The 14,076-nt window shown below is 33.2% G+C and overlaps 1 protein-coding gene across 1 annotated transcript; it reads left to right on the top strand.

Annotated features, from left to right (window-relative positions):
* The first annotated feature begins 231 nt into the window (after positions 1-231).
* LOC141713128 (uncharacterized) lies at positions 232-3,088 on the top strand. Its single transcript, XM_074516441.1, has 4 exons — positions 232-816; positions 860-2,154; positions 2,264-2,369; positions 2,453-3,088. The coding sequence occupies exons 1-4, from the start codon at positions 232-234 to the stop codon at positions 3,086-3,088; spliced, it is 2,622 nt and encodes an 873-aa protein (XP_074372542.1).
* The last annotated feature ends 10,988 nt before the right edge of the window (positions 3,089-14,076 follow it).

Raw genomic sequence — 14,076 nt, 5'->3', positions numbered from 1 at the left:
TCATCCGTTGATCCTACAAACATGAGAATGGGGCAGGATATTGTCGATGATGAGGATATTTCATTAGATTCTTCTGATTTTATGAATCATGTTCAAGGTGAAAATGAACCACTTTATCCTGGATGCGAGAGTTTTACAAAAATGAGAGCTTTAGTCAAGTTGTATAATTGAAAAGCAAAACATGGTATTTCTGATAAATGCTTTTCCGATGTCCTTCTTTTGCTTGTATCAATGCTTCCGGAAGGCAACAGTATGCCTTCATCTTTTGGTGAAGCCAAGAAAACTTTATATACTTTAGCCATGGATTATGAAAAAATACATGTGTGTCCGAATGATTGTCTCTTATACCGTGGTGAGAGGGACGAAGATGAGACGATTTGCCGAATATGTGGGGCATCTAGATGGAAGTTAAACAAGAAAGGAGAAGAATTGGAAGGGATCTCTGCTAAGGTTCTATGGTACTTTCCATTGATACCAAGATTGAGAAATTTGTTCAATACAACTCAGATTGCGAAGGACATGACTTGGCATAAAACCGAGCGACAAAATGATGGCAAAATTAGACATCCGGCTGACTCAAAGACATGGAAGGATGTCGATCAAAGGTGGCCTGAGTTTGCTGTAGAGGCTAGGAACCTTCGGTTAGCTTTATCCTCCGATGGATTTAATCCTTTCCATGGACCAGGAAGTGATCACTCAACATGGACTGTGTTGCTTTCAATTTACAACCTCCCACCTTGGCTTTGTATGAAGAGAAAGTACATTATGCTAAGTCTGTTGAAATCCAGACCAAATCAGCCTGGAAATGATATTGATGTATACCTTCAACCACTTATAGAAGATTTGTAGAAATTTGCAGAAAGAGTCTTTCATACTAAGAGGAATTTTATTGTGGACAATTAGTGATTATCCAGCCTTAGGAAACTTGTCGGGTAACATCATTAAAGGATATAATGCTTGTGTAGTTTGTGTTGATAAAACAAAAGCTACCAGGTTGGCTACTTACAAAAAGACGGTGGTTATGAGACATCGTAGATGGCTGCCCAGAAATCATCCATATCGAAGGCAAAAATCAGCCTTTGATAACACCATGGAGAAGTTATCAGAACCTATTCCTTTAACTGGAGAGGAGGTGTTAGAAAGGGTACTACCACTAGCGGACCATGTTTATGGTAAGACACAAAACCAACCTCGGTGGAAAAAAGGGGAACCTCGACCAATTTGGAAAAAGATGTCTATATTTTTTCAGCTTGAGTACTGGAAGTTTTTGCCAGTTCGCCATACCCTCGATGTGATGCATATAGAAAAAAATATATGCGAGGCTTTAACCGGTACATTGCTAAATATTCCCGGGAAGAAAAAAGATAGAGAATCTGTTCGTATTGATATGGCTGAAATGGGAATAAGAATGGAGCTGAGACCAAAAAATTCTGGAAAAAAAGAGAAGTTACCGATGGCATCTTGGAACTTATTGCATAAAGAAAAAAAGATTGTCTGCTCGTCCTTGATTGGCATGAAGTTACCCGATGGTTTTTGTTCGAACCTTAAGGGTATAGTATCAATGGACACTCTGCGACTTGTTGGAATGAAATCTCACGACTGTCACACAATGTTGCATCACTTGCTCCCCATCGCACTTCGGTCAGTACTTCAAAAACAGGTCAGGTGCACTATTATCAGGTTTTGCCTTTTTTTCAAGGCAATTTGTAGTAAAGTCATTGAGGTCGATAAATTAGAAAAAATGCAGTCTCAATTGGTGGAGACCTTATGCCAGCTAGAAAAGCACTTCCCCCCTTCCTTGTTTGATGTAATGATCCATCTCTCAGTTCATCTTGTAAGAGAAGTTGAGCTTTGTGGTCCTATCTTCCTACGTTGGATGTATCCTTTCGAGAGATATATGAAGACATTCAAGGGATATGTTCGAAACAGGGCTCATCCGGAAGGTTGCATCGCTGAGGCCTATATTGCAGAAGAGGCGGTTGAGTGTTTAGTTAATTTTGAAGAACCAACAGTTGGGTTACCGGGAAGGGATAAGAACAAGGAGAAATACAGACCCTTATCTGGTGCAACAATGATAAAGCCGAGCATCAAGGATTTGCACCAAGCACATCTGTGTCTTCTTCAAAACAGTAATGAATTGACCCCATATTTCAAGTAAGTTTCTTTATTTAGATTTCTGATTTTTCAGTAATAAATACATCTATTTTTTGTTCCATGATTTTATGATTTTTTTCAACAAAAGCTGAAATTGATTTACTCACAGTGAACATATGGCCTTCTTGGTGGCAAGATATCCATTACATGAAAATGATGAAGAATGGCTTAAGAACAAGCAAAATGAAACATTCCCTAATTGGTTTCAAAAGAAGGTAATAGCTAGACAATAATTTTTTTCTAATTTAAAGAAATCAAGTAAATGTCTAATTGCTTTAGTATTTTATTTTTTGGACAGATTTCGTCAGAATTGCTTGATGTGAAAAGTATGGTATCTAAGGAGGTAATGTGGCTTGCAGAAGGGCCTAACAAGTATGTCCCTACATTCAGTGGCTACAAAGTCAATGGTGTTACCTACAGCACAAAAGATCGTGATGATACGCGACAAGTTCAATACAGCGGTGTTTGTGTTCATGCTGATACAATGCTCGTGCAGGATAAGGATAAGAACATTGAGCATATTTCACATACATTTTATGGAGTAATCACAAGTATTTGGGAGTTGGACTGTAACCATTTTCGAGTCCCTATCTTTCGGTGCAATTGGGTAGATATGAACAAAGAGGTTAAGATAGATGATTTAGGATACACAGTTGTTAATTTACACAAGTTAGGTTTTCTGAACGACCCTTTTGTGTTAGGTAAACATGTCAAGCAAGTTTGTTATATTGACGACCCTCTTGAAAAATTCTGGTCAGTTGTATTAAAATTACCAAACAAGTTCGATGATCAAAGTGATGATGAAAATGAGGGATCCGTAGAAATTGAACTTGAAAATGAGGTAGATGTCGCCATGTTCCCAACTGTTCATGAAGTCGAGGAAGAAAATAGAAGTTACATGCGGGAGGAAGAAGAGATGATTCAACTTCCATAATTATATCAACTGATCAGATGTTGCCTATAAGTGCCTATGTTATCCCCTTTGCTTATAATTTGTACTAAATCAAATTTGGTTGGACAGATTATTGTAAGATTTGTTTTGGCATTATTCTTGAAGGATTTGGTTTGATTTTTATCCAAGAATTGTTATATGTAATGTGTACCTTTCAGTTAGGTTGAGAAGTTTTTTGTACATCTGGTTTGACAACTTGTTGGAAGCATTTATTTGACAATGTTCTTAAAGCATTTGGTTTGCTTTTTGTCTAAAGATTTATGTTTTAGGCAATTTTTTTAAAACCCTCTGAAAATTAGACAACGGTTTTTCATAAAAGTTGTTGTAACATATTTTCTAATGCAGGTGATTCAGACAACGAGTAAGACACCATTGTCTGAAACTCTTTTACTCAACAGGGGTGATAAACTATTGTCTGTTATGCTTTATTTCTAACATTGGTTTTTCTGCACTATTGTCTCAAATAAATAACACATTGGTACCGTAAAACCGTTGTCTAAGTTGCACAACAGTCCTTAAAACCCATTGTGTAAAACCATAGAAAGCACACCGGTTTATTGTGACCTAAACAACACTTGTGCCAATAGATGTCACACAATGAGGATAAATACAACCATTGTCTCATTGGAGCACAGGGGCACCATTTAGACAACAATTTCGAATAAGTTGAATCACCATTGTGTGAAACAGAATGATACAAGGCTTTTTGGTCAACTACCAATTAATCGTTGTCTGATTTTTTGAGACAACAGTTTTATTGGCCACCATTGTGTAATAGGTGTTGTCTGATTCAGTTTCTGGTGTAGTGTACAGACTAAAGACCAGACATACAAATTCTGAAATTTAAAAACTAATACATAATAGAAAGGCTGGTTCATAAGTTTATAAAGGCAAGGTAATTGTGATAATCATAAATATCTCCTGACACATACTACAGAGAATTAGGAAATTAATACTTTGTCACTAGCTTACTATCACTATTTTGAAATTTTCATAATACTCAACCTGTTAAAATGCCTGCAAAAGTACCTAAATCAGTCGAATAATATTCATATTGACATAATAAATAATGAAGGCATTAATTATGATTCACAAAAGGAAGTAGTTATATGTTCTGATACTCTAAACTTGACTAGCTTAAGGTCATAATTCTTTATATCTGTAATTGCACAACTGCCACCAACTTGTATTAGATGTAATATGAGTAAAGGCAACTCATCGTTTAAGCTACTTTTTCTATAGAGAGATATCCCTAGCATGCTCGAATTATGTGGCAAATCATACTCGACACTTGAAACTTCTTCGAAGAAAGTGAATAAAAAAGGAAATAAAACCTAGGGCTCAAAATGGTCTCCACCAGAACCTGACTCAATGTCTTAAGGTTGACAGTCTACAAGTTGTAACAGGACAGAACAACAAAGATAAAGAACAAGCATACCAAGAAGACATATCAGCAGCGTAGCTCTCATTCCTTTATATAGACCAAAGAACCCCTCATCTCTGCATATCGTATGAAGCGTGTGCCCCATACCCTAATAATATTCTTCTTCTTCCCCATTCCAGACTGATATTTAATTCAATTAAATTCAATAACCCTTCCCTACCTAGATTACTTCTTGTTTCTCTATCTAGATTACTATCAGCAAATGAGGTGATTAATGAAAATTACTTAATCGATGTGATTTTGAAAAAATCAAGGTAAGAAATCGTAAATGGAAGAGCGGCAGAGAAATGAAGGAGAGGAAAGGGAAATTGGAGATGAAGGAAATTGGATAAGAAAGGGAAAGGTAAATTAGGGGAGTTGGGAGCATATAAAAAATTAATTAAAGGAAAGAAGTAGTGTGATTGGGAAAAAAGGGGGAGATAAAGGGGGCAAATGAAATTTGGAAGAAGGGGGAAAAGAACTTTGATGAGGGAATGGAAATGAAATGTGAAATTCATCTTGCATATTTAAAATGATTTTTTCATCAATTTTAGTCATATGAAAAAAAATTTAAAAAATTTAAAATTCATCTTGCATGTCAGGATTAGAAAAATCCAGTTAATGTACCCCTTCCGACAACGAGACTCATTCCCGATTGACAAGATAAATTTTTAAAATGATTTTTTCGATGATCCAACCGTACAGATGTTAAGATATATCAATTTTAGTCATATGAAAAAATTATTAAAAATTTGAAATTCATCTTGCATGTCAGGATTAGAAAAATGCAGTTAATGTACCCCTCCCGACAACGAGACTCGTTCCCGATTGACAAGATTAATTTTTAAAATGATTTTTTTGACGATCCAACCGTACGGATGTTAAGATATATCAATTTTAGTCATATGAAAAAATTATTAAAAAATTTGAAATTCATCTTGCATGTCAGGATTAGAAAAATCCAGTTAATGCACCCCTCCCGACAACGAGACTCATTCCCGATTAACAAGATTAATATTTAAAATGATTTTTTTGACGATCCAACCATACGGATGTTAAGATATATCAATTTTAGTCATATGAAAAAATGATTAAAAATTTTGAAATTCATCTTGCATGTCAGGATTAGTAAAATCCAGTTAATGTACCCCTCCCGACAACGAGACTCGTTCCCGATTGACAAGATTAATTTTTAAAATTATTTTTTCAACGATCCAACCATACGGATGTTAAGATATATCAATTTTAGTCATATGAAAAAATTATTAAAAAATTTGAAATTCATCTTGCATGTCAGGATTAGAAAAATCCAGTTAATGTACCCCTACCGACAACGAGACTCGTTCCCGATTGACAAAATTAATATTTAAAATGATTTTTTTGACGATCCAACCGTACGGATGTTAAGATATATCAATTTTAGTCATATGAAAAAATTATTAAAAATTTTGAAATTCATCTTGCATGTCAGGATTAGAAAAATCCCGTTAATGAACCCCTCCCGACAACGAGACTCGTTCCCGATTGACAAAATTAATATTTAAAATGATTTTTTCGACGATCCAACCGTACAGATGTTAAGATATATCAATTTTAGTCATATGAAAAAATTATTAAAAAAATTTGAAATTCATCTTGCATGTCAGGATTAGAAAAATCCAGTTAATGTACCCCTCCCGACAACGAGACCCGTTTCCGATTGACAAGATTAATATTTAAAATAATTTTTTTGATGATCCAACCGTATGGATGTTAAGATATATCAATTTTAGTCATATGAAAAGATTATTAAAAAATTTGAAATTCATCTTGCATGTCAGGATTAGAAATATCCATTTAATGTACCCCTCCCGACAACGAGACTCGTTCCCGATTGACAAGATTAACATTTAAAATGATTTTTTCGACGATCCAACCGTACGGATGTTAAGATATATCAATTTTAGTTAAATGAAAAAATTATTATCAATTTTGAAATTCATCTTGCATGTCAGGATTAGAAAAATCCTGTAAAAGTACCACTCCAAACAACGAGACTCATTCCCGATTTATAAGATTAATTTTGATTAATATTTTATTTTATTTGATTAATATTTAAAATAATTTAAAATAATTATATAATAATAATAATAAAATACACTCAAAACTAAATTTTTTTGCTCTTCTTATACAAACACATCTCCCATGAAATTTTCTTTGTTTCCCCCCTTTACCAAATATTTTTTCCCTCCCCTCATCTTGGAGTATACTCTAACCCTATTTCTTTTATGTTTCATCTGCCGCCTCTCTAATCTCACACTTACATGCTCTGTCTTTCTCAATTCTCTCTGTTCTCTTCCCTAGAATTTCATTTCCCTTTTTCACAACTTTTGTCTTAAGACTTTAGATTCAAGGTACTGCTCCTTTCCTAATTATTCAACATCACTCTCCGCCAAAGTCATAACATAAGTGAAGGGGCGTGTAAACAGGTGCAGTCCCGTATGGAGGTCGGCAAGGAGGAAAACAGAGACGCAGAGAGAGGAGTTGAAGAATTGGTGAAAAAATACAAGGTGGATGGGAGAAAGTAAGCAAAGAATGGTGAAGATGACAAAGGGGATTATGGGTCAAAATGAAAACCCAATAACCCAATTTCAAACCAAGTTTAACAAATTGGAAATTGGGTTTAAGAGGAGCCCAATCTTTGATTCGCTGGAATTAGTAAGTTAATTGAGTCCTTTATAATTTTATGTTATATTTTGATATGGGTTTTTTTAGAACTGGGTGTATAATAAACTCTGTTTCTCCTCTGGTTGGATATGTAGCTCTGGATTTCGAAGCTGAGGCTATTTTCAATCAGGAATTCATTTAGTGTAAGCTTCTTTTTTCAAACCATTATCTTTATTTTACATGCAATTTGAATTATTGGGTGTGGATCTGAAATGGGCTTTTATTGTTTCTTGCTAATTTAGAGCAAATAAATTTTTTGTTGGTATGTGGAAATGAGATAAAGATTGATCCTTTGATGACCCATTTTAGTTAGTGTTAATGGGTTTTGTTTGTTTTTCTGTTTAATGCTTTTTAGATAAATCTTAGGTTGCTTACAAGCTCATTTTTTAATTAGTTGAGGCTTTGATGGATGTTCCAGTAGAGCCACTTCTTCGACTTTCTGTTCCTACACTACGATTACCATTACCATCTGTCAATTTGAGTCCTGCTATTGGCCTTCGAGCCTGAGAAGTTGTTAAACACGAGTTCCATATTTGGGATCAAACACACTGCATAGGTTAATGCTGAGGTATTCTTCAATTCTAGTATTATGAAATATTATGTAGCAGGCCTTGTAATTAATATGTGTAAACATACTTTTATTGATAGTTTGAGATCATATTAACTGAAAAAGATTGAAATATTTAATTCTGACCGTGGGTGTGAATTGACCTGAAAGCTTCTAAAATGCTCATTGAATAATAGTGGTTGCATCATCTTTGTTAACCAATGTAGATGTCGAGTTCTATTTTTCGTGCATATCACAATTTGTGTGCCTACTTTCGGCATCTACTGCATCAATCAACCCTAGTGGCATAGGTCGGGTATATCATCATTTGACCCCAAGGCTGACAAGTCTGTCATAACGGTAGTCGGTAATACCAATATTGTAATTGACTGGCATGGTCGGAAAGAGTTACTGATCACACATGCCCACATGGAAAATTATGGAGTAGGAGGGCAGACAGAATATGAGGTCAAAGTTCTCGCCTCCGAGAGGTTCAAAGATAAATTGATCATCTCACTTGCAGCCAATGGCCAGAAAGTACGAATTGATGTAAACTATGAACATGAGAAGATAACCGGACTACCTTCTTCCAGTAACTTCAGAAATTGGGTCATTGTACTTGTGTGTTCCACTGTATTAGTATCAACATTAATTCTGTTTCTCTATTACCTCGATAGACCAAATAGAGATCAGTCTAATGTAGCACCTACTAGCCCAACTGTCATAGCATATTTACCGGCAACCCCTTTTCGTAGAAGTACATCCGTCGTAAATGAACACTCTCATACCAGGTAATTGCTCTGTGAACTCTTGTTATACTTTTCTTGCATTGAATACATGAGCTTTTACATTCAATATATGTGTACATAGAGCAATGTAAATGTTTGTCCAGAAAGTTTAAAAAATATGACTGTGCATCTATATACAGCTTCACATCTCATTAATAAAACTCATGTTCCGGTTTTAGATGTGGAATTTTTTTTGTTATATTCTACATGGTGTATAATTTATTTCCTCTGTAGAATATCTGGTTACTGGTGAAGCTAAAATATTATTTAATCTTACCAGCGTTACTTGTTGGGGAGCTCCTCGGTGGAAACACTGTCTGGTGCAAATGAGACACTGGTTTTGGTCTGGACATGTATAACACAGAAGGCTACTCTATGTGGTTGTGCAACTACCAGTATATTGACGAGAATACAAGCTCTAAGTTCAAATTCAAGAGGGAACTCCACAGCATCAAGGTTCAGTTACAAGCCACTGATCCAACAGAAATGGGACTTGATGTTTTTAGCCGAGACGATTAAAATGTGTAGCTTAATGAGCATGTTTAGAAATAGATTTTAAGTTATAGTTTTTATTTTTGTAGAGAAACATTGTATTATAAATTTAATTTCAATTGTGAAATAACAATTGAATTATTATAATATCATTTTATTTTAAAATTGATTTATTTTAAATAATAAGATTAGTTTTGTAAACTGTTGTGTGAAACCCACTTAAAAATGATGAAAACCGTTGTATGTCTCATTGCACTTATTTTTTTTAAAAAAACTGTTGTCTTTGGATATTACTTGCAATGGTTTAAATTTTTTATACCATTGTCTTTTAAATAAAAAACATTCAAGACAATGATTTTAAGTAGTTAAAAAAAGTTTATAAACTGTTGTTTATGAAAATATCGAATAAGTTAACAATAATGGTTTTTCTACAAAACCATTATTTTTAAGTTAGATAAACAATAGTTGAATAAAAAAACAGTTGTTTAAAAAAGTTCCAACAACAGTTTGTTTATAATAAGTGTCGTGTGTTCCGTGTTAACACAAGCACTTTAACATGTTGATTAATCTCTCTTTTTACAATGGTAAACACAACCATTGTCTCATGTTCAATCACACGAGTGTTGGATAGACAACTTAAAACATACTTGTCACACAATGGTAAAAAACAGTTGTGTGATTGCAAATTTCTTGTAGTGATATAACTCAACTCAAGTCTCCATCTTATATATATAATAGAGCTAAATTATTCTTTCTGAGTATACACTTATAAACACCCTCTAAACCTGCTATAAGGGTGGCGGTGAAGCCAACTCACTTCCACCTATCCTGCCTATTTTACTGTCTCAAAAGGACCAGCATAACGCATATTAATTCGTGCCCATGAACGTTTCCAATAATTACTGGTTGTGGAACCTCATTCCCACATGATTCTTTGTTCAATCAACCAAGTTTGTAATCACTTCTGATCGCATTCGAGGCTCTTTAATCGTTCCCTTAATCTTCTTGTCCATCTGCGAATGATATACTGAAACCATGGCATATTCGATTCTCAACGTTCTTGAAATTACTACAGAATTAAGAAATAACGAGAAAATCTCGACTGGATATGATTGACGCACAAACTGTCATCATACCTTAATTTCTTTGAATTAAAATCGAGTAAAGAAAATTTACCAACCTGAAGGCATCACCCGTATATTCTAACTCATATTATCATTTATTTTGGTTCCAAAGAGTTCTCATATAAAACTAAATGCAATGTTCTTCCCTTAACGTCTAGTCATATATAATGTTTATTCTTTTCTTTAGGTCATATTATCAAAAAGTCTTATTTGACATATATGTCTTGTATCATATTCTTGGAGTAACTTGAATCCCTTGAGTTAACGATGTTTATCGAAATTCCTCTCTTTTAGTTATGCCTTACTTAATGTTCGTTCATCTAGGAGTGGTATATATTATTCTGGTTTGACATAATTCACTGTATTCTAAATATTTCTGTCAAATATCCAATCAAATAGTATTGATCATTTACAATTGATTCCTGGATCTGATGACGTACCACCATTTCTTCAAGCAGCAACTAACCCACTTATTGGTCAAGTTGTTCATTAATAAAAGAGAATGACTAGGTTTGGGATAACCTATCAATAATGATTCAATTGATGCTTTCCCCCAATTTCTCTTCATGTCTGGTCACTAGATATTTCTTTTTAGCCCTCGATACTTAATCGTATTCCTGGGATGCATTTTTTATCTCAATTTACAAAAGTTATATCAAATTCTTCATTTTACTTTTGTCCCACATAATACCCATATCTTACCTATATCATTGGCATCTTATAAAGTTTCTTCATCATCTTTTTGATTCCATTTCATTTCTTATTTAAGTTCTTCATTCTCCTAGCTCATTATTTCTTCTTAACATAAGTGAGTCCTTCTTCCCAATAGTACTGATCGGTTCTTCATTAAATAAACCACTCATGTGGCTAACTCTGGAATGAAAGCCTTCCATTCATAACTATTTGAACTCATTTACTATCCTTTCTAACATAATACATTTTTTTGTTTCACTGAGAATGTCAGCTACCTTGTTAGTTTTGCTCAATTAACTATTAATCATGCAATTATCTTCCTCGATCAACTATAACTACAATCTTTAATCAATTCCAACTCGCATCCTTACCTAATATTTGACTTTCTCTAGTTGAAGATATATCTTAACCTTTTTCAGTCTGTGTAATTTTCATATCGATGCTTCCACATTTTTATACTCATATACTATCATTATTAACTTCTATCATACGTCGGAAACTTATATTCGCGAGTTTTCTGGTATTTCAGTGTAATTCTTATTACATGGTCGTTCTATATTGATATACCTTCAAGTCTTTTAATTAAACCTTATTGTAGATGATAAAATCTCTTTGATCATCTAACCACATCCATATTGATGTAGTTACTAATTTCATCTTTCTTCCTCATTCCTTTTCGCGGCTCTTATATTAAACCTCTAGTTTTTGGATACGTTTTCTCACATGCGTATATGAATAAAATTTTTATTTCTATTATCTTTTACAACAGGGGCATATCCAATTAAACAAAGTATCAAAAAACTTATGGTAAGATCACCCTATTTTATTATGCTTTTGAACATTAATGATGTCATTTTTCTCTTTATCTCTTTCTTTCTTCTCTTGGCTTAATATCGAGCCTTTAGTTCTTGAAAATATTCTTCTCACTCGCATGTGCAAACAACTTTTTAATTCTCTTATCTATTACAAAGGGCATATTCATCCAATTAAAGCTTCTCACACTTGCAGTAACATCGCGCTAATTCCGCTAAACTTCTGAATTCTTCTGGTGTCCTTACTTCCTTTAAATTATTTGCAAAAGTCAAATGAAACAATTAATTTGGGGGAGGGAGTACTCATTGATATAAATTTATTTGTTGTATAATTTAGTTAAGAAAGTTATACCCTTGGCATACTTCCTTTCTTTCATTTGAATAATTTCCTTTATTTTTTTTATTGATTTTAAGTAAAATGATAAGATACTGTTTTCATATTTATTTTATATAAAATCTAAATACATAGGACTTGCATTCTCCGGACTTCTTTTTCTAAATAAATATAAGTGAACTTCTGTTTTCAAAAACAGATAAATAGAGTTTTATAAGATAAAAAATAGTTACCCAAAAATATAATATGTCTACTTATTTTTTCTAGCACTTGTATGGACTTTTTCTAGAACTAACAATTATTAAACGAAAAATTTAATAATAATAATAATAATGGTAATAATAATTATTGTTATTATTATTATTAATATTATAATTTTTATTATTATTATTGACGAATATGCTTATTTATTTATTATTGTCTACCCCAAACAAAGCGAAAAGAAGATGGTATGTACCAAGGTTTGTAGACGGTACAGCTTTTGGATGATGTTGCCACAAAATATCATTGTAATTAACAAATTATCAAATATGAATGGTTTTGACATGTCATCTGCACATCCATATAACTTACTAGTATCCAGAAAAACCTATACGGAGGTGGCTTGTAACGTGGGTCAGGCAGTTTAATTCTGTACAATTATTAAGATTTTTTGTTTACCTACCAAAAAAATATTACAAATAAATATTGGTAGATAAATAAAATACTTACTTACCAATATATAATGGTAGATAATTAATTGGTAGATAAATAATGAATTTCTTGTACTGTTTCAAAAAACATTGAAATTTTCCAGTTTTGCAAATAAGCCCCTACTATTTAACTATATTTTAAAAATGATATTTTTATTATTTTAAAAATTAGAAAAATGTTAATATATTTATTTTAATTTCAAAAATTGTTTTTAATTATTTATATAAAAATAAATTTGATTTATTTTATTAATTAATTTTTATCAGTATTTAATTATTTTAATTAGTCGATTAATTTTAGGTGAAAACCCAAAATAACCAAATTTTATAGGCGGCTGCCCAAATTATCCACGCTGAAAACAGGTGCCCAAAATAACCAGAGAGATACGCATACAAGAAATGCGTGTACAATACACGCATACAACATATGCGCATAATGTAAAAATTTTAAAGGTATGCGCATACAGTATATACGTATGCTTCCCTTTCGCATACGGAATATGCGTATGCTTCGTTTGCCATGTCAGCTCACCGGAAAATTTTGAAGCTATACGCATTTCACTAGTACAAACTTGGTTTTTAGCGTCGGTTAAAATAGGTCAAAGGTGTCGGTTATTGGGCGTAGTAAATGTAGGCGACACTAGAGGTATAGGCTTTAGGCGACGGTTAATTAGACGATGTTAAAAGTTAGTCTGTGACGGTTTCATAACCGACGCAAAAGGGCATATAACCGACATCTATGGATGTACAACAGCGTCGGTTGTCTTGAACCGTCGACACATATAGTGTTTTTATTAGCGTCGGTTGATAAAAATGCCGACACCTATAATATTTATTTTTAGCGTTGCTCCTCTAATAACCGACGCCTAAAGTTGTTTAAATAAAAAAAATGTATATTACCATTTTTTTGATATTGTTTTCAACCTACTTCACATGTATACACATCCACCAAATAAAAATATAACAAACATCAATTGCAAACACGCAAAAGTAAAATTATGAAATATCATCATAAAATTGATTAAAATTAATTTAAATGAATTTGTGCTATCTTGTTTAACCTTGAAATAAAAAGTACAGTAATATCTACGAGTATTACATTTTACAGGCAGACTGTTTTAATCCAAATGAAGCTAATGAAACAGGCTAGAGCTTTTCAGTTGTGAGTTGTGACTTCATCGGGAACAGCAACCTGTAACCTTGTAAGGCATGCTATCAGAGGTCTAAGCTGATACCTCAAGCCTACAGTAGGAAGGAGACTCGTTAGCTTATGATGAAAATGAGAGGATAGAAATGTAACAAAAATGAGTACAAAATTTGTTGAATCAAATAGAAAATCATAGATAATAAAATTCTTTA

This window comes from Apium graveolens, chromosome 1, assembly GCF_009905375.1.
Source record: "Apium graveolens cultivar Ventura chromosome 1, ASM990537v1, whole genome shotgun sequence".
Taxonomy (NCBI): domain Eukaryota; kingdom Viridiplantae; phylum Streptophyta; class Magnoliopsida; order Apiales; family Apiaceae; genus Apium; species Apium graveolens.
Note: the sequence above shows the minus strand (reverse complement) of the source record. Positions and strands in the feature narration are given on the sequence as shown.